This window comes from Aegilops tauschii, chromosome 4 (genome assembly GCF_002575655.3).
Source record: "Aegilops tauschii subsp. strangulata cultivar AL8/78 chromosome 4, Aet v6.0, whole genome shotgun sequence".
Lineage (NCBI taxonomy): Eukaryota > Viridiplantae > Streptophyta > Magnoliopsida > Poales > Poaceae > Aegilops > Aegilops tauschii.
Window position 1 is genome coordinate 506,558,509 of NC_053038.3, and position 20,585 is coordinate 506,579,093.

At 44.6% G+C, this 20,585-nt stretch overlaps 2 protein-coding genes across 2 annotated transcripts; one reads left to right on the forward strand and one right to left on the reverse strand.

Moving 5' to 3' along the window:
* The first annotated feature begins 10,886 nt into the window (after nt 1-10,886).
* LOC109768163 (uncharacterized) lies at nt 10,887-13,366 on the forward strand. The gene is made up of 2 exons (XM_020326896.4): nt 10,887-11,373; nt 11,559-13,366. The coding sequence occupies exons 1-2, from the start codon at nt 11,102-11,104 to the stop codon at nt 12,034-12,036; spliced, it is 750 nt and encodes a 249-aa protein (XP_020182485.1). The 5' UTR covers nt 10,887-11,101; the 3' UTR covers nt 12,037-13,366.
* Nucleotides 13,367-13,576: 210 nt separating this feature from the next.
* Nucleotides 13,577-18,118, reverse strand: LOC109768162 (E3 ubiquitin-protein ligase WAV3). Its single transcript, XM_020326895.4, has 2 exons — nt 17,698-18,118; nt 13,577-15,744 (listed from the first exon to the last, which is right to left on the reverse strand). The coding sequence occupies exons 1-2, from the start codon at nt 17,926-17,928 to the stop codon at nt 13,852-13,854; spliced, it is 2,124 nt and encodes a 707-aa protein (XP_020182484.1). The 5' UTR covers nt 17,929-18,118; the 3' UTR covers nt 13,577-13,851.
* Nucleotides 18,119-20,585: the final 2,467 nt, after the last annotated feature.

Below are 20,585 nucleotides of genomic sequence, written 5' to 3' on the forward strand. Positions count from 1 at the left end.
TCCAACGAGACGCGAATCTGGAGTTCACCCATATTACAGCCGAAGTGCCACCGCCAAACATAACGATTCATCCAGCTAGGCGAAAGAAAATGATTCATCCCCTCGATCGCCAGTATCGCTATGAACTGATACCCGAAATCACTAATTAAGGAGTACTCGTTGCAAAGAACGCTCCATCTTCCCAGGTCACGACAAGTGGCGCACATGCAGCGCGCCACTTGTCGCAACCTGGGAGTTTTCCCTTTTTTTCGTAGATTCGTTTATTCAAAACGTTTTATCTCTTAAACCGTGCGTCCAAATCTCAAACCGTTTTCACCATTGGATTCCTTGCGTCGAGATCTTCAAAACTAGATCCCATGTTGATAGGTTTTGACGAACTTTTTTTCACAAAAAAACGGACGAAAAAACCAAACCGGGAGCACGGTTTTTTCCCTTTCCGAAAGAGGCACGCCCGTGCCTCTCGCGAAATCACAACCGTGCCTCTCGTGGAAGCAAAACCGTGACTCTCGTGGAAAGAAAAAAACAGAAAATGCGTTTTTTTTCCTTTCCGAAAGAGGCACGCCCATGACTCTCGCGAAAGCACAACCGTGCCTCTGGCAAAAGCAAAACCGTGACTCTCGCGAAAGAAAAAAAACAGAAAATGCGTATTTTTTTCCCTTTTCGAGAGGCACGGCCGTGACTCTCGCAAAAGCACAACCGTGCCTCTCGCGGAAGCAAAACCGTGACTCTCGCGAAAGAAAAAAAAACAGAAAACGCATTTTGTTTTTCCCTTTCCGAGAGGCACGGCTGTGACTCTCACGAAAGCACAACCGTGCCTCTCGCGGAAGTAAAACCGTGACTCTCGCGAAAGAAAAAAAACAGAAAACGCGTTTTTTTTCGTTTCCGAGAGGCACAGCCGTGACTCTCGCTAAAGCACAACCGTGCCTTTCGCGAAAAAAAAAGTAACTTTCACGAAAGGAAAAAAAAATAAACGCGTTTTTTCGCGCAAAAAAAATTTTTTCCAAATTTTTTTTGGTCGAAACGCTAAGGAAGACCAGGGAAAAACCAAAACGTCGAAAAAACCCGGGAAAAACGTTTAAAAAGCCGAAAACGCGTGCGGAAAAATAAAAAAAAAATCTGGAGGGAGCGTCCAGAGGGCGACACGTGACGAATGGCTGAGAGCGCGCCAAGTGGCGCTGATCGTTGCGAGGCTCCCGAAGGAGCGCTCGTTAACTAGTTGCTCCCAGTGATACCACATCTTCCCTCGGCAGTGGTGTTGGGCTGGTTTCAGCCAGCCCAATATGGTGCTACACAGCCCAGCAACCGCTGCCAGCCAAAATGGCGATGTAGAAGCTGATTTAGCTACCGAACAGAAGGAAATCGCTGCATGGAGCAAGAAGTCATGAAGAGAAGCTGAATTTGTAGAGTTTTTTGAAGTTGGAGGCCCTGCGCACAGCCCACGAACATGCCCATGGACTAAGTTTGAAGCCTCGGACTACTGAAATACCTTCTATTTTTCTACGCATGACAAAATGGAATCCTCCGATCAGAGACAGTCACACAATGCCCCCAAAAAAACTGTCACTAAAGAAATGAACACCAAATTAGCAACGACAGAGCATGCCATATATAACATGTGTCTTTTGTATTGTTAGGGCAACTCTAGCAGATCCCATAAAAGGCCTCGGCCCTTAAAATAACCGTCAGTTTATAGTTTTTTGTCAAAAAAAGACCCGAATAGATCGTGCATATTCGGCCAAACTGTAAAAAAAATTAGCACGCACCCTATATGTGAGCCCAACTACCTCGTATCTAAAGATTTAGCGGCCTTTTTACAGAGGAGCGCAATGAGAGTCGCAGACGAGCAAAAGGAGGAGGTCATCAGAGGAGCGCGCCGGCGCAACAGAGGAGGGCGAACGGAGCTCCGACCCCGCCGGCGCGGCAGAGGAGAGCGCAACCAGAGCCACAAACGAGCAAGACGGAGGAGGAGGTCGTCGGAGGAGCAGGCCGGCGCAGCGACGGCCTTTAGATCATTCGGTCTTGGCTTCGGCGGCGGCGACGGCAATGCTGAATAAAGAAGCTCCGGATTCTTTTCCGACGAGGCGATCGTCTCTTTGGTCGGTGATGAATTTGGGAATCACTCTGTTCAAGCGGGGAAGTCGTGGCGGCGGCATCCTTGTGGTGAACTTGTGTCCTCAGGCTCCACCGTTGCGACGACGTCTGCTCCAGCGTCGGCGCGGAGCTTGGGAGGTAGTCCAGGAGCGGATGCAGATTGTGGTCTGTCGACGACATCTGGAAGACGGAACGTGTGCCGGATTCGTGGTTGATGGATGGCAGGTATGGCTTCCTCCTTCGGCGTCTTAGTCATGGCGGGGTGCCAGATCTGGACTTCGATGGCGTGTCCAGGGTGTTGCTCCGGTCTGATTCGTTCAACGGTAATGGATTCACCTTTGGTGAGCCACCTTGAAGGTCCGTAAAGCTGCATATCAGCGATGGAGCCGCGTCGAGCTCGGGTGAGAAGGTTATCTGTCATTGTTTTCTTTGGTGGCTGCTGTGGTGGTACCGGAGGCAGGTGACGGGCGTTGGTGTCAAGCTCAGAGACGTTTTGTTGTCTTTTCAGTTTTGTCATGTCGGTCTTTATGTGACTTGTACTTTGACCTTTATGATATGAATGAGACACGTTTTACCATGCAAAAAAAAGTGTTCTCAATATACTCAAAGCCAATATAGCACCCGAGAGAAAACCATGCATGCTTTCCTCAAACAAATTCCTTCTAGTAGCATCAACCATGCACAAAACATTCTCCAATTAAACTAGACTTTCAGACCACCGGCCTAGCAACAAACAGTACTAGGTGTACGTAGCATCAGCTAAGCTATGCCTGCGGACGCATGCTTGCATTTCGTCCCTCTCACGCATATGTTTATGCAGCCATCCGTGCAACAGTAACACTAACCCTTTACCAACCAAAGCAGAAGCACATATGATCACCAATCCAGCATCACCACAAGCAGCGTTCCAACATCCATAAACAAACAAACAAACAAACAGTGTGCTTATAGTTAACTAATCTGGCTGCGACTGTGCGTGAGGTGAGAAGATTGATCGCCTCGCCAGTGGATCCAGATCTTTCTTCTCAATTGTTGTGTACGTCGATCGATCGAGAATGTTCTCGCGCTTTCTTCGACTGTCCAACGACAACGGTGCAGTACTGCATAGGAATTATGTATCCATATATGAGCACTGTGGTGTGGTGGGGTCGATCTGGCTTCTCTTGTGTGGTTGCTTCTAGTCTAGGTAGAGAATTAGGGATCAATCGGTCGAGCTAATCAAACTAGCGGTTCCTGAGCGATCTGGTGCAAAGTGAAAGAGACTGATCTCCTTTTTAGACCGCATTGCTAAATGCTAGCTACATCTTTTGCTGTTAAAGGACACCTTTGTGCTAGTAGGGACGAACATAGACTAAGTCACTAAACTGTAGCTGGAGTGCAAGAACTCTGAGCGTTTCCTTTTTTTCCTTTTTCTTTTTTTGCGAGATCAAGAACACTGAACATTGCTCTTCCATGTGTACAACAAGTTACGATTATGCTTCTTCTTTTTTGCGGGTATAATCACGATTATGCTTCAACGACACTGACACAAATTATGACCTATTTTGGCATATGAATATGAGTTCGATAAGATACAAAATTAAGTGTTCAATATTTTACTATAATTATGCATGGTAGGAGTAGAATGTATGTAGTGCAGTTATTAATTTTCAAATACTAATGCATTATAAAGTAGAACTTTTCCACCCACAGTTTCGAAATTTGTCCCTTTCTTACAAGAGCTAACAAAACGTGTCTACTATCTAGAGTTAGCATATACTCCTACTTTGATATGTGCGCTAGAAAAGACTAAAGTGATTGCCTTTAATTATATATGCAGGGCTAAGTCTAATCATGTTGCTGCTCATACTTTCTGTTGTCATGTGTAAATATATTAGAGAATAATCCGCATTACTTAACCAGTTTATGCAAATGATAATGGTTGATCATTAGACAAGAGTGAAAATTAGCTTCGGGGCTATAAAAAGGTTAAGAACTTATGAATTCAAGTAAACGTGCATGTAAATTTTCAAGAAGAAAGACCCCCTTTTCTTTCCCAGGCAAAAAAGTGCCTTGGTGCTCTATAATACTCCCAAGTAGATATTTAAGCACTAAATTTGTTGGTTTTGCACTTGGCACGAAAACAAATTGGGTTTATATGAAAATTTACAGAAACACGGAGGATTTGAACATTGAGATGTTTAAATCATTTCAATTTTACATTAACGTGCAGGTCTTTTTTACAGTGGATTACTAGTCAGTAGACATGATATTGTTACACACTATTGTTTGAAGGGTAAGTTCCACTTTGTACTAATTTAACAACCATTGCGTGAAACACAACGATTAGTATTTCTTTGTGCAAAAGATTTTTTTTATTAAATATGTTATCCATTTTGCTATTATTTGGCCAAATTTGGTAACATACGAGGCTAATTGGTTTGATGCCAACATTTGGCATTGGCAATATCAAAAGTTGCCAAAAATCGGCAACTTCTTGTGAGGTTGGCAAGTAAAATTGGTAACCAACCAAGCACTAGCCAATATTTGACATTTGCCAAACGTTCGCATGCCAATTTTTGGCATCAAACCAATAATGCTCGTTAAAATAATTTACCAAACGAGATGAAGAATGTAGTAATTGTGTTGTTTCCACTCTATACGCCTATTAATGATAAGAATGTTAAATCGTTGTATTATATTATGGATTTCACTAAAGATCTGGCGTCAGATTTTTAAGCAGGGCAAGTCGAACGTTGCATAAAAAAATGTTCGATTTGCCATGTTTAAAAATCTGACGTCGGTTTTTAACATTCTCACATATTATTTCACTGGAATATGCATGTTGATTTTTTTTTTACTTTCCATAAATTTAGTGCTCTTCTTAATTAGTTTGTGTACATGATAGGACAACCATAGATACATTGAAATAAAGAGAGTAATATAATGTTTGGTTTTCCATACATTTGATGTTTAGTTTACCTTCTCGGTTTAGCAAATTATGTTGTGTATATTTGTGGAAAAAAAAGTGCAGTCCTTTCCCTAACTTGAATATTAATTCCCAAAAATGCATGCATGCATGGCTGCTAGCCATATGCCAGCTTTACATTGTGTTGTGTGGACAGTGGACACTAGGGGCGTTGTATAGGTGTGCAAAGAACATCTCTTTGCACATGGTTTGTGCATGGAGTGTCCTCAACATAAACTATAGCCAAAACTAGTGTTTCTTATAATTATTATTAGTTGGTAGACACTGTTGTTTAAAGGGTAAGTTATACATTCTGTAAGCTGATCATACTTTCTGTAATATATTAGAGACAATCACTAATTGTATCATACTTTCTCCCAGTTTATGCAAATGATAATGGTTGACCATTAGCGCCTAAGATAGATAGTAAAACTGTTAAAATATCATCTAGAATATAAAAACATCAAGCATGTCATAGTAAAAAAATAGCATGTATGAATTCAAGTAAACATGCATTTAAATTCACAAAAAGAAAGACACCTTTTCTTTCGCAGGAAAAATTGTGCCTTAGTGCTCTAAAATACTCCCAAGTAGATATTTAAGCACTAAATTTTTGGTTTTGCACTTGGCGCAAAATCGAATTGGTTTTATATGAAAATTTACAAAAACGCGGAGGATTTGAACATTGAGATATTTATGTTATTTCAAATTTACATTAATGCGGAGGTCTTACTCACATCGGATTACTAGTCAGTAGACATGATATTGCTAGACACTATTGTTTGAAGGGTAAGTTTCACTTTGTACTAATTTTACACCCATTGCATGAAACACAACGATTAATATTTCTTTGTGCAAAATAATATTTGTTATTAAATATGTTATCCATCTTGTTAGTATGTAGCCAAAATCGGTAATCTCCGTGTTAAAATAATTTGCCGCTACCAAAATGAAGCGTGTACTTATTGTGTTGTTTCCACTCTATATGCCTATTGATATTAAGAATTGTTAAATCATTGCATTATTATTTCATAGGAATACACATGGTCATTTGTTTACTGTCCATAAATTTAGTGCTTTTCTTAGTTAGTTTGGGCGCATGATTGGACAATGATAGATACACTGAAATAAAGAGAGTAATATCATGTTTAGTTTTCCATATATTTGATTTTTAGTTTATCTTCCCGGTTTAGGAAATTATGTGTATATTTGTGGCAAAAAATTGCAGTCATTTCCCTAACTTGAATATTATTCCCCAAAATGCATGCATGGCTGCTAGCCATCTGCCGGCTTTAAATTGTGTGGACAGTTGGACACTAGGCCGTTCTATCAAGTGCTCAAAGAACATCTCTTTGCACATGGTTTGTGCATGGAGTATCCTCAACATAAACTATAGCCAAGTCTTTTGTGTGGCAGTACGTCCACTGATCTATTAATTAAGAAAATCAGTCACCAATGATGCCACATTAGCAAAGGCACCACTGTACTGTACTGGGTCAGGTTAAACTAATCAAGACCCAAATCGCAGCCAGAGACAATGTCCAGCTGTATACCTGTACAATGTGGCGAGAGACCATAGGCCATGTGGCTGCTGTCAAGCCACCATGCACTAATTAAGCAAATCAAACTTGGAGCGATATCTCCTGGCGATGCCTCAGCTGCGTATTTAAAACTCTCGGAGTGGCAAAGGCAAGTGACACCTGGAGCCTCTCAATGAGATTGTTGGGAAATAGTTTAAGTTGATGTCGGATTTGATGCGATCTAGTTTGTTTTACGCTTGTGTTCTTCCTCCTTTGGGAATAAAGGCAAGGATCATCAGGGGGGATACACTTTACAGCAGGCATGTAGATCGGCTCGAACGGGAAGGACATCTCTGGCTCGATGGAGATTACTTTAATTAATGTATGTACGCCAATACGATCTTGGCATGTTGTTTCATGCATAGTAAGCACCACATCGTCATCGATGAATCTCCTCTGTCTCGAGGAATTAACAGAGGAAATGCAGTAGTGTTCATGCATGCTTGTTAGTGACGTGTCACATTCAAGAAATTAAAAATAGACACTAGCAAAAAGGAAAGTAAAAAAAGAACAGGAAAAAGGATGGGTAACTCTAACTTGATCTAATCAATCACCACGGAGATATAGGCAAAATATCTCGGCATACTTAGTCGGATAAGTTTTGTCGTGTTTCACTCGGGTGGTCATTTTCCTTCTTTTGGAGACCGAAACCCTTTTTAGACTGGCTTTGGCTCATTCTAGACACGCACTAACACATCATATATAGACTCCTTCCCGTAAATTGCATCAACAAACATAAATATCTACTACGTGTGATAGGCTTGTAAAGCTTACATGATTAATCAGTAATCACATAGCTAAGCTAAGCTAAGCTAAGGTGGCTAGGGACAGCTAGCTAGGGTACGTTGACGCCGACTCTCTGACTGACTGGCCTGATGAATGAGCACAATGGAGTTGAGTTCAGTTCAATTTCACTTCACATCAGAGCTCTTGAGAGTTAGGCCTGCGATCCGGCCTCTGCGCCATGGCCAGGTGTAAGTTCATCTTGGTCAAACCAACAACAGTCGATCAAAATCACTTTCTTCTTCAAGTTCTCTGCGTCTGCAACTCTGCATCTTTCGGGGGATGTGGACGTGCACAATGGGCGTCCACGCATGCATATGTGTATGTTCTGTACGACGACCGATTAAAAGCGTATTAAAAAGCGATTGATGCCGTGTTTTGCTGGACACCTACGCGGCCTAACGGATTAATTAACGTCAGAGCTAACAGTACAACGTAACAGCAGCAGCTGCCTCCCCGTCCTTTCGTCTTCCATGGATGGATCGGTCTAAAAGCAGCTCCAGGGAAAACGTTTGTTTAGTCGAGTCTTTTTGATTGAGGCCAAGCCATTTGGTCCTGTCTGGGCTCCTTTTTCGCTGTATGTTTATCTGCCTATCCTGTTGCAGATGCAGATGGATGGATGGAGGCATGGGGTGAGCTCGCGCATGCAGCCGCAGCACATACATAGAACATGCATGATACCAGTAGATTTGATTCGGAGCAAAGCCGGTGGATATATATGCTCATCTTTTTGTAGACCTATGCGCTGTACAGGTACTAGAACTTCATGCAAGTAGTACTTATTAAGGATTGCCATGATTTATGTAATACAAGTCCTTAAGCCATGCCTTATGATGTTGTACTGCAGGGCTTAGCTTTTTACAGAGGCCTATTTGGCTGGTATATATGATTTTGTTTATTATGTCACTGCAAAATTCCTATAGATTATACTTTTCTATGCTTCTGATTTCGAAGGATTTTCGATGCAAAAAAAAAGTTTCCAAGGAATTAACATCCTTTTCCCACTCATTTGTGTACCGTTGTCCTTTTTCTTGTATGTGTTCCTAAGAGAAGTAATTTGTCCTCATGTTTCGAGGTCTCAAGAAAAGGGCGGGATGGATGCCTTCTTTCCGTGTTTGTTTTATGTTTTTGATTAGAGAGTGTTGGTTTTATGTTTTAATTTTATGCAAATGATCACTCCTGGGTTTTGCTTAAAGTGTTTTGTGATTGTGCATTTGTATTAACTCAAGTCAAGTTCATGCTTTTATTCTACTCTTGTGTCACTCCTATAATCCAAAGAGATCGCATAGCTTCTCATAGGCAAATAACTTTAGGATCAGCATATATGGTTCTCATTAAATTATGGTTAAACCTCTCCAATTCGTGATCATTTGGAACATGACTGGTATTGTTTACCTTTTCGTGGGGTCATGCATGCACTGTCTTCAACAAGGTCTCCTTGAGTCGTGTGGTCCTCGAAATGCATGATAGGGAAAAGTGGAAAACACATTGTGAAACATATATATAGAAAAACACATGAATAGGAAAGCAGATGTAAAACAAATATGTGTCAACAAAAAAAACTCACATTTTTTAGTCTCATAGTCCTAATTATATTTCTCACCTCCTAATTACTCACCAATTTACATTGCACACATGAGAATGGTCATGTTCCATGCCTATGGTGTTTTTTATATGATATTATTTGAGGTATACAACTTTTGTAGAAAAAATGTTTTAAATTTCAATTTTGTTGTGCTTGTAGTACGCTTAGTTAATACACACCAGCCTATCTTTATTATCATGCATAATTAATTTAATAGTGATTTAAGAAAAGATGTAAAAATAATAACAAATAGTATATCTACAAATGACAAACAATTGTATTTTTTTTAATGTTTTAGTTAGTTGTGTGTGCTTTGCACATGCACATGTACATTTATTGGGGATGAAAAAGGCCATAAGTTCACCACAATTCGTATTTGTGTCTTGGGATTACATGACCCCTTTTAAGAAATGCGCATTCATAGAAAAAATATTAAAACAAATGACTCGGTATTGTTTCTAGATTTCAAATTTTGGTGACAAAGCTGACTTGTGAGCTATGAAAGAAAAACCCAAAACCAAGCACTTTTTCACAACCCAAAATGCTACTCTAACTCAGTTTTTTGTACCAAGCCTCCAAACCAACGATTTTTTACAAAAACTTGCCAGTGCATTTTTTTTTTTTTTGCGGAAAAAACTTACCGGTGCATGGCTCACTTTAAGATATAGACACCATATTTTTTGGATTTTTTTTACTTTAACTTAATTTGTAGTTTTCGGGATACATTGGAAACACACATAAATAAAAATAATACTGTTGCTAAGAAGAACCTTTGGCCTACACTATTTGTTTGCAAGTGCAGCTTAATTTGCTTTATGCTCAAGGTCGAGCCCTACTAATTAAACAGGCTGCTATAAACTAACGGGTCGATCCCTTATTAGATTAATCCACTAGGTTGAATATGAGTTGTGTGGTAGCTTTCCTCTGGATTGAGCTACTAATTATGGGGTACGCGTTTAAGACTGGTCAACATTGACCTCCATTACCAAATATAGCTACCCATTGGGGCATTGACCGTAAGTCCCTAAATGGTTGTTTACTTATGGTTAACACTGACTTTAACCGCTTCCTGGCTTCGTTGATGTAAAAGATAGTCCACTCCACTTGCAAGTTGAAAATTGCAATGCATGCTTAGCTAGACACATCTTACCTTACGCTTTTACTTTTTGGTCTTCATAATGTGTTTGCAAAACTAGAGTAGTATCTTACTCATAGTCTCATAGAATATACTACTAGACCAGTTAGGTAAGCCTGCAACTCAACATTTGATAATCCAAGACTAGCGAAATAATTTCCTTCGTCAGAGTTCATGCTTCAAAACAACGCGTTCATCGCAGCTAGCTTACATAAGTTTTTCTTTTCCTTTTTGAAGCGAGCTAATTAGCATCACAAGACTATACCTAACCATGTTAAATTTTTTAGTTCCGGTCCAATACATGTTGTGGGCCCCGCTAGTCGGCGACTTGTATAAAAACAAGTACTGGTCAAATACCTGCTAGTAGTTTACTACTTGAGAAGAAGACCAGCAGCTAGCATCTTCATTTGAAAATACAGTGGACGCTTATTTACAGTATACTAGTATTTGACAGGACGTACGTACTCACGCAAAAGGGCATCGGATCGATAACCCTCTCGATCATATGTGGGATGATTGATTAGCTCGGAATTTAGGATACAATAAACTATAAACAGTTAAAGGTGGGGTAAAGATGCTTGCGAGATTTAACTTGCATTGCATCACCACACAACATTCTAGTAGCTATAGAAGGGGGGAGCTTTTTGTCAGCGAGAAGAGGAATATAATATGTCGATAAGCTTAGCAAGTGGGAGTGGAATTGTTAGTCGCTGCTGGTGACAAGGACGCGACGCCGATCTCCTCAACCGGAGATGGAGCCCGGCCGGCCGTATAAATGGCGGGCACGGCGCGGGGAGATTCTAGCTGTCATACAAGCCGGGAACCGGAGCCACAGCAAGCTCAGCAAAGCCCATGACCGCATAGATAGATAGATAGCGTAGCCACGGCCATCAAATAGTATTAATCCGAGTGGCTAATTAACTAGCAATAGGGATTAGCCAGTTGAAGGAGTGATAGTATATAGGGAGGGAGGGAGCTGCATGGCCATGGACGCGATGAGCAGCGCGGTGTTGCAGGGGGCGTGGAGGAAGGGCCCCTGGACGGCGCTGGAGGACCGGCTGCTGACCGAGTACGTGCAGCAGCAGGGCGAGGGCAGCTGGAACTCCGTCGCCAAGCTCACCGGGCTGCGGCGGAGCGGCAAGAGCTGCCGGCTGCGGTGGGTGAACTACCTCCGGCCGGACCTGAAGCGGGGCAAGATCACCGCCGACGAGGAGACCGTCATCCTCCAGCTCCACGCCATGCTCGGCAACAGGTAAGCTGCCCGATATTCCATCTCATTTCCATTTCCATTGAAATTCAGACGTGTACAGTCTACTACTACAGTGGGAGTGGCTGTAGTAGATGCCCACGTACTGTATGACTGCATCTTCTTGGGTCTTGGGTGCGCGGGCGGTGCCTAACTGAGCGAAGCGTGGGTGAATGGATGGACGGACGCAGGTGGTCGGCGATCGCGCGGTGCCTGCCGGGGAGGACGGACAACGAGATCAAGAACTACTGGCGGACGCACTTCAAGAAGGCGCGGCCGTCCAGGCGGGCCAGGGCGCAGCTGCTGCACCAGTACCAGCTCCAGCAGCAGCAGCAGCACCGCCAGTACCTCCACGCCCTGCACCTCCTCCAGCAGCAGCAGCAGGAGATGCAGATGCAGCTACAGGAGAACCAGCAGCAGCAGCAGCAGCAGCAACAGGTGATGATGATGGCGCAGCAGAGCCCGCCGGAGGAGGACCAGGCTGTGATCACCACCGTCGGCAACATGAACAGCATGGAGACTGCGGAGTGCTACTGCCCGTGCCCGGCGGCGTCGGCGGTGCTCGACCTTCCGCTCCCGGCCGACGACGAGGACGCGCTGTGGGACAGCCTCTGGCGGCTCGTCGACGGGGAGGACGGCTCCAGCGGAGGCGACTCAGGCGAGTACTAGGCTACTGCATGTGCTAATACTACTACGGCAATGTGCATGTGTCCCATTGTAAAGAAAGAAAGAAAGGAAGGAGAGGTAATACAATACTGCCTGCAGGTTAATTTCAGTACTACTGGCCGCAGGGATATCATCCCGGCGGTGATAGCTAGGAAGGACCATGCATGCATGATCACGCACGCATGCCAATAGTTCTTCATGCATGTCTCGTGTACATGTTTACCCTTTTACCCATGACCATGAGCCATGATGATGAGCCCATGATCAGGTGCACTGTACCAGCCTCTTCAGTTAGCATGTCAACAAAGCTAGCTTGTAAATTGCAGCAGCAATAGCATCATGTAATTTTGGTCTCGCTTCTCAGTGAATCAAGTACATTTTCCTCAGTTCATGAACGAGCAGTGCAGCAGATCCATACCCACTTGGCAATACTTTATGCACCTTGTAGCTAATTCGCTGTACAAAATGGCCTAGCACACGTATCATCACAATTGGTTATTATGATCCAAGCATCTTTTATCCTTTGTATAATGGGAGGACAGGAACTTGACCGAGTTGCTCAACTCACCATATGAATTCAGTTACATAGTGACTGAAACCACGGGCTATCTAATCTGAGTAACAAAATCAGTTTGTAGCTAATACAAACATCAACGAGGTTTGGCAGGAGTTTGAGGGGTGAGTTGGCTGACTTATGGCAGCAACTGCAAGATGATGATTGTAGGGATATCACCATGGCTGCTGATGGGGCTTAATTCTTCTGGTCAGATTACAGTCAAGTACACGACGATAACTAGCTAGTGATGGAAGCCTTACAAGGTTAATTGGTGTCCTTTCAGGCTACCCTGGTTCCTAAAAGTGCCTTTAAAAATTAAAGTTTTTCTTCGGTTAATGTTCAAGAATAAGTAGTAATTTGACTGAAGATAACCTACATAAGAGAGGCTGGAGTGGTAGTGAGAAGTGCAGTTTCTGTGACTACGCGGAAGATATAGATCACTTGCAAGTTCATTTGTTGGATCATGAACTATGTTCTTGGATTTTCATTTTCTCTGGGAAGTTTAGGGGCTAAAACTACTCTGCGGACGACGGCCGACAGCACGAACTGTGGACGATGGAGGAATTAACGGTGCTATCCAGTTTTTCTCTATGCATGGACGGCTTGATCTGCTGTGTCGTCTGAAAATCGTTGAGGTCGTGTGTGTAGCAGCGTTCCTGGGTTTATGTTCTGTTCATTGGTTCTTTTTGCACAGGGGCTTGAGACTCATATGGGACGCTGCTGTATTATCAATTTCATGAGAAATGAAATTGGCAAACTCTGCTCCTCAATTTGAAAACAAAAAAAAAAACATATTTTCTGCACAAGCCAGCCAAATTCAGAAACTGAACAGACATAACCAACACTGTCTGCCAAGAATGCAGTGCACAAGGATGTTGTTATTAACCAACGATTAAAAGCTTTCACCATCCTCATCAATTCAAGGGTGACATTTTTGCAAGGCAAAACAACACCCAAGATAACGGAAAGGAGGAGGAAATAACACAATTTTCACCGCTATCAGGTATGACATTTATCATTCCCTTTCGAGCGTCACACTGATCATGTACAGGAAACTACTTGTACTTGTATGTCCCAAGATCAATTAATTTTTCTAACCCCATGCCCACTAGGCCCCTAGAGTATTTAAAATAAATATATCGAAGCAATAGCTGTAGGAATAATCAAACTAAAAAATAATTTGGATAGTCTCAAATCACCTAACCACTTCACAAGTTATTTCTTGAAGCTTGGTTCTGATGAATAAGCAGCGTCACGTCACGTCACGCCAGCCGCTCGGAGAAGGACTTTGTCGACCTCACCGACCGGCCGGAGCCGCGTGAAGGAGCAACGGTCGGGGAGCGGTTCAGCATCTCGACGACGGCGGGCACGAGAGTCTGCGAGCGGTGCAGCATGTCGACCATCGACGGCGTCTGGTAGGTGTGAATTTGGGTGTTGAGCTCCGTCGAGTCGCCGCGCGCCGTGGCCCTCTGCCATGAGTGCGAGCTCAGGCCAGCCAGCATGAAGGCCCTTCCTGATTCGTCGTACCTCCGCCGGCTCTCCACCCTCTCCTGCATCTCCCTCAGCTCTGTGATCAGCGCCAGGCACTGGCTGTCTGAAGATTGCGCTGCCTGTGACTCCAGGATCCTCGTGCGGCCTTCGAGGATCGACACGGCCTGGGAGAAATCGCCTCCGTCGGCTGCAGCCCGCGCAGCAGACATGTCCTCCATGGCTTGAACGCGGTGCCACTCACGCTCAACCTCGGGAGACATTTTGCAGTCCACAGAGTATGCAGGACGCTCAACACTCACTTCTGAACCATGTACCTGAATGCTCTCTGTTGTAACTGCATCTTGGTATGTACAGCTTGGTTTGATCAGTACAGTCTGCTGCCCCTGTGCAGCTGGGACATGTAGGGTGATCAGAAACCCCCTCTCTTCATCTGCATACAGGTCGCCGATATCGACTGACCCGTTACGTCCATCCACGGCAACTTCACTTGCATAGCCGCCTGACTTGATGGAGGTGAGTACCACGCCTTCGTCCACACACTCGACGCCCAGCCGCATCTCCTTGACCACAACACTGAGGAGGCCACCAATACACTGAGCAAATCCGTTCTGTATTGAGCCTTCAGCATCAATAAACGAGAATGTGCCGCTAGATGTCTCCGCAATAGCATGCATCGCCGCCGAGTCATGATCTGCACCGAAACCAAAGGTGTGGATTTGCACATGATTACCTGTTCCAGGCAGGATTGAGGGAGGAACAAGCATGCTGTGGTTTGTCTGAACCCCGTCGTCAAAGGTTGGCACCGAATATGTGTCTTGACCATCCGACAGAAGAATGATGCTGCAAACAGGATTCTTCAGCCGACGGTGCTCAATGACTTTAGCACCCTTCTTTAGCCCATCAGAAATGTTCGTGCCACCACCATCAACAAGGGAATTCACAGCCTGCATGGCTTGCATTCGTCCGTTGACGTTCATTTGGCGAAGGGGAAAGAGCCTCCGCGCCGCAGATGAGAAGACAATGACAGACAGCCGGTCATTGGGTCCAAGCGTCTGGATGACAAAACCCATTGCCTTCTTGAGAAGTGCAAGTTTGGCCCCTTTCATGCTGCCACTGACATCGAGCACAGTCACAAGGTCAAGAGGTGCACGGGAGCTCACCGACTCCAAGGACTTCGGAGCCTTGAGATGAATCAAGATAGAAAAGACCTTCTGGGTCACTGATTGCTGTATGGCTTGCACTTCTGCATATGTCTTGATTTCAACCGAACCAGTAACTGCATTGCTCTCCTCCACAGTTTCAGACTGAATATCTATTTGCTCGTCGTCATTGAAAATGTCTGCCTCGGGAGTACGGAAGACAGGAAATTGCTCCAGCAGATTTCCACTGTATGAGTTGGAAAGCCTGCGGATAACAGCCATGTGTCCGTCGTCTTGGGGCCAATTTACCGGGCTTACTCTAGCTCTCCCATGAGTGGCATCTGCAAGTTGAGGTCCCTGGAAGGGCAGTTCTTTCCAGTCGGCACGGCATATTGGGCAGATATGGTTGCCATGCCTAACATTTGAGGTGATGCAATGGAAATGGAACTTATGGGAGCATTCAGCAGTAAACAGGGCCTGTCCGTGCCCTGTCCTCATACTGCCAAGGCAGATGGCACATACCCTCTGAAATCAAGAAAGCCAGCGCAGAAGAGTTAGCATGATAGAATCAGAGCTTGCAACTGAGCACACAAAAAAACATAGCTTCTACCCCAATTGGTTATAAAATGTGCTCTGAATGATGCGTAAAAAACGTGCTCTGAATAATGCCATTGAAACACTTGTGTTGATGTAAACATCAGACAAGCACACTAACAGTGTTGCAGATTTTCATACGACATGCTGCGGATAAGCAAGACTGCATGAGGCTCTGTACAACCAATCAAATGGAAGGGATTTATCACGTAATAGAAGAGAAGAACTAAAAGTTGGTTATACACTTACCATGAAGGTCCAAGAACCAGAATTTGCGTATCTTGAAAATTGGCATAGAGAACCACCAGTCAAACATCAGGTGTAGTATGAAATATGCTAGCATCAACTAACCATACTAAATCAACTGAGAATTTGGGTATTAACACATGTAGACGCTATCAGAAAATACGAACCGGAACATCCTAACACCGTATTCTGCTTTCTTTCATTCTTGCTAAGCATTAACAGTCAGAGCGGTAAAACCAGAATAGATTAACATACTTTTTTTGAAAGAAAGGGGTTTTCCACCCATTTTATTGAATGAAACCACAGTAAACATAGTCATGAAGGAGCTCGGGAGCAGTCTAAGTGACTGACCAGACGAAAATTAATATACTATTTCGCTATATAAAGTGGGTTGGCAATTTGGCATCAGAAAATATTCTTTAATAGTAGAAGTAATTCAGCACGTTGCATAAAGGACTCTGCTGTTTGTTGAAGCCAACTGACAGAGAGCCCAAGACCCAAGTCAAATTAGATGGGCCAACCAGTACCAACCAGTCAAAACACATGGAAAGACAAACGGCAGGAAAAGAATGAATAGGAAAAGGTAACTGCATGATATACAGATAAAATTGAACAAGCTGCACCACAAGGCATCACAGGTTAAGCCTGCAGCCACGAAATATTGCAGTTGTTCTTCAGTGGCAGTATAACTGTAGAAAAACATGCAATCTTTTCATAAAAAAGAACAAATAAGAAGACAAATGCAATCCATCAGCTACAGCTCTAGCCTAGCCTCCAAACTCAATCCGGTAAGCCATGCCCTGGCCCATGGATTATATTTATGTAAAATAACCTGTTAGGCACGTGGGCAACTACACTAGTAGTAGTACTCCCTCCGTTCGGAATTACTTGTCTCGAAAATGGATGTATCTAGAACTAAAATACGTCTAGATACATCCATTTCCGCGACAAGTAATTCCGAACGGAGTATAATATAATCCTCATTTGTTAATTTCAGTTGGTGATCACAAGGTGTAGTACAAGTGGGAAAGACTTTTCGGTTTGGCGATTTCCCTGTGAGGAAACTTATTACCACCTTGGTGGCAGATAACTGGTCAAAACAAAATGAGGACCAGCTGGAAGCAAGAGAAAACAATTGGTAACTGAAAACTGCAGGTAGCTTTTTATTTTAGAAAAAACAAAAACTGCAGGTAGCTGGTGACAGAGGAGAAAGCAAAAGAATTGGCGTGACTTGTGTAATCTGATTAACTTGTTCCTCTGAGGAGGATGAATTGCACCAAAAAACAGTAGGGAAATTGGTGAGCACATTCAATGTATATCTTTTAAATTTTAATGTTAATAAGAGAAGGCACACCAAAAGAAATAAATTTCTCCCGATTTTGTTTGTTTGACGGAGATGACACGCGGAAATGATGAACTCCGTCAAACTCGTACGGTGATCTTTCACTACGCGCAGAGATGAGACACGGAAATGATCAACACTGTTTTTTTTATTGATGAAGGATGACGAGCACGGTCAAACTCCTGCGGGGATCTTTCCCCGCACGATCTTTCCCCCGCGTCCCCAAGAAGATGTTTGGCACGGGGCCAGAGCGATTAGGAAATGGATGGAAATGGCCAAGAAGATGGAGCCCTCACCTTGGAGCCCGGGCTGCCGGAGCTGGAGAGCCGCCGCGAGGACACGGACGGCGACCTCGCCTTCTCCTCCCCCGTCGCCGGGCCGGCCTCCACCGCCGTCGTTGGATGGTGCGCCTCGCGTCCCGGCGGCGGCGGCGGCGGGGCGTCCTCGAGGGCCCTCTGGCGGTCCGGCAGGCGGATGCAGAGCTTGGTGGCGAGCGCGCGCTTGGCCCGGCCCCAGGCGTCCGCCATTGCTAGCTCCTCCCGACGCGACGCGACCCGACCCGGCCCGGCCCCTCTCTCGCGCACACAGAGGTGGGAGCGGGAGTGGGATCGCTCGGCGGAGGAAGCGGATCAGGAAGGAGCGCCGGAGGGAGGGAGTTGGTTGGCTCGGGTCCCGGCTTCCTCTCGTCGCGCGTTCGCCGCGGGCGTCCGTTTCTTGGTTTACGTGGAGCGTCGCGGCGAATAAAACAACGGGGGAGCAGGGGAAACTCGTTCGTGCTTGGCTTCCCCGTTTTGCCCTCGGGCCAGAGGGTGTGGACGCGCCGGGATCCCCGGTCAGCGCGGGGCGTTTCGGGGCTTTCGCGTCCCTGAGTTACTTGGTAGACTGACTCTGTCAGTCAGTCTGTCCGTGCTTCGAATTCAGAATTTATTCGTAAGATAAGAATTGAATTTGTTTCAGCTGTTCGACGCGAGGAATGTTGAAGCTTTTTTGGGTTTGCTCGGATTCAGTTTCGCGGACGCGGCGGCTGCGTCTCGATCGTGTGGCCGGCGGCCAACGGCGAACGAGTTTTGGTCACAACACTGGCGTGAATTGATCACATGTCGCATTTGCGCTTGTACTTTGTATGCCATGGGCAGCCGTCCATCAAAATGTTTCTAAACTTGGCCCGAACACCGTATATACTCCAAGGTCGTGCATCAAACGTATGTGGACTTGGTCCGAACGTCTGATTTCCCGTAAACCGAAAGCAAACCTGAGGAAGGTTTGTGCACATCCGGGCCGTCGCCACGTAGGCATCCGACACCCCGGATCCAGCCAAAATCACCACTCGGAGCCCAGTTATTATCACTCCGCCCTCCGTCATTGTTGTGTATCCGTTTAGTCCGAAACCGATGTTGTTGTTGTACCACTCACTTCGTAGCTCACGCCTTACCGGACCTCCGCTGCTCCGTCCGGGCGCTAGCTCCGACTTGCCTACGCCTCCCTTCCATCCATGGTCCGGCCGCCCCCCCAGATACCCTCTGCCACTGCACATTGCAGTTCGTGGCGGACACCACGCGCCGGCAAGTGTTCGGCCAAACGCCATAGCCAAATTTATTGTTGTTTTTGTTGTTTACTTTGCAGCAAACACGATGGATTCTGGCCACAGAGTAATTCTACGGCGATGATGCATGTGGTTATTAAAGATGACCAACATGGGGAGGAGCATGTTCTCGATTTCAAGGGATCAATCAAGGGGCATCAAGTGATGGATCGACAAAGGGCACGAGGGCATATGAAGTTGATGAGCGATTAAATTGTCCCTGATGCGCTATTCAAGCTCTTTTTTCCGCCATCGGCTCCGGATGATTCAAAATGTGTTCGATCGCCACTACAATGGTGTCCAGGCCTATAATGACTACTTCATCTTGAAGAAGGATGTCGTTGTAACAATAGGCTTCTCGGGTTACCAGAAGGTAACGGCTACTTTGAAGATGCTTGCCTGTGGCGCGGCCGTAGATACGTGGGACGAGTACCTCCGAATATATGAAAGCACATGTCTTGAAGTCATGGTCAAATTTTCAACTGCGGTGGTCAAGTTGTTTGACCAGAGTACTTGAGGGAACCAACTATCAAAAACACCACAATGCTAATAGCACCGTCAAAAGCAAGAGGGTGGCCAGGTATGCCCGGATCCATGGTTTGCAATGTACTAGCAAAGGAAGAATTTCTCATATGCTCTACAAGGGCAATGTCAGGGCCATTGCAAGAAGCTCACTATCATTCTTTGTGTTGCATCACAAGACCTCTGAATTTGTCACTCTTTCTTTGGAGTATCCGGGTCTCACAATTACACCAACATGTTGTAGCGGTCTCTATTGTTTGCAAGGTTGTGTGCGAGACAAGTTGCTCCGTGCAACTATACCATCGATGGTCATGACTACAACACAAGCTATTATCTTTGTGTTGGTATCTATCCTTCATGGTCGACCTTCGTCAAGGCCAATTCTGAACCAAGGGGTTAGAAAATATTATACTTTTCCCAAAGAAAAGAAACTAAAAAGGATGTGGAGAGAGCATGCATCTGGAGTGCTGCAAAGCCCTTTTTGCAGTTATTCAAGGAGTTGTAAAAATATGCGATCCGTAGACATTATGGGAGCGGATGATAGTTGTGTGATAATTCACAACACGAGTAGACGATGAGGGTGATGGAGTTCGCCAATTTGAGCGCATGGGTGATCCCATTGAACTTCCATAGCAAAATCTAGCGAAGTTTGAGGATTTTATTCAAATGCATTGACAGAATCGGCATTGAGCAACTCATGAGCAGGTTCAGAATGATCTAGTTGAGCATTTGTGGGCGCTTCACGGGAAGAACTAGAAATATGTGTCCGAATAAGTTGAATTTAAATTTGAACCATTTCATTTGAAAACTTCATGTTTGAATTGCAATATTTATACTTGAATTATTTTTGCATTGGAATATTTGCATGATAAGGTCATGGACAAAGGATTAATTATTTTAAATGATCCGGATATATGAAATAAAATAGGGTGAGCATTTGGTGCATAGAGTTGGATGACCACCCCACTACCCTCTGTTCGCAGACACGTTTGAACGTGCCCGTGAATGTTTGGGGTGTCCGATCTGATGGACTGTGTTGGAGTCTTGGAGATGCCCTAGCAAAGTATTCCTCCATTTGGA

What these genes read in the sequence shown, in the direction of transcription:
- LOC109768163 (XM_020326896.4), top strand. Translation starts at nt 11,102, where the DNA reads ATGGCCATGGACGCGATGAGCAGCGCGGTGTTGCAGGGGGCGTGGAGG. An exon ending in CACGCCATGCTCGGCAACAG is followed by an intron (nt 11,374 to 11,558) that starts GTAAGCTGCCCG and finishes GGACGGACGCAG; the next exon opens with GTGGTCGGCGATCGCGCGGT.
- LOC109768162 (XM_020326895.4), bottom strand. Translation starts at nt 17,928, where the DNA reads ATGGCGGACGCCTGGGGCCGGGCCAAGCGCGCGCTCGCCACCAAGCTC. An exon ending in CCGGCAGCCCGGGCTCCAAG is followed by an intron (nt 15,745 to 17,697) that starts GTGAGGGCTCCA and finishes TCTTGATTTCAG; the next exon opens with AGGGTATGTGCCATCTGCCT.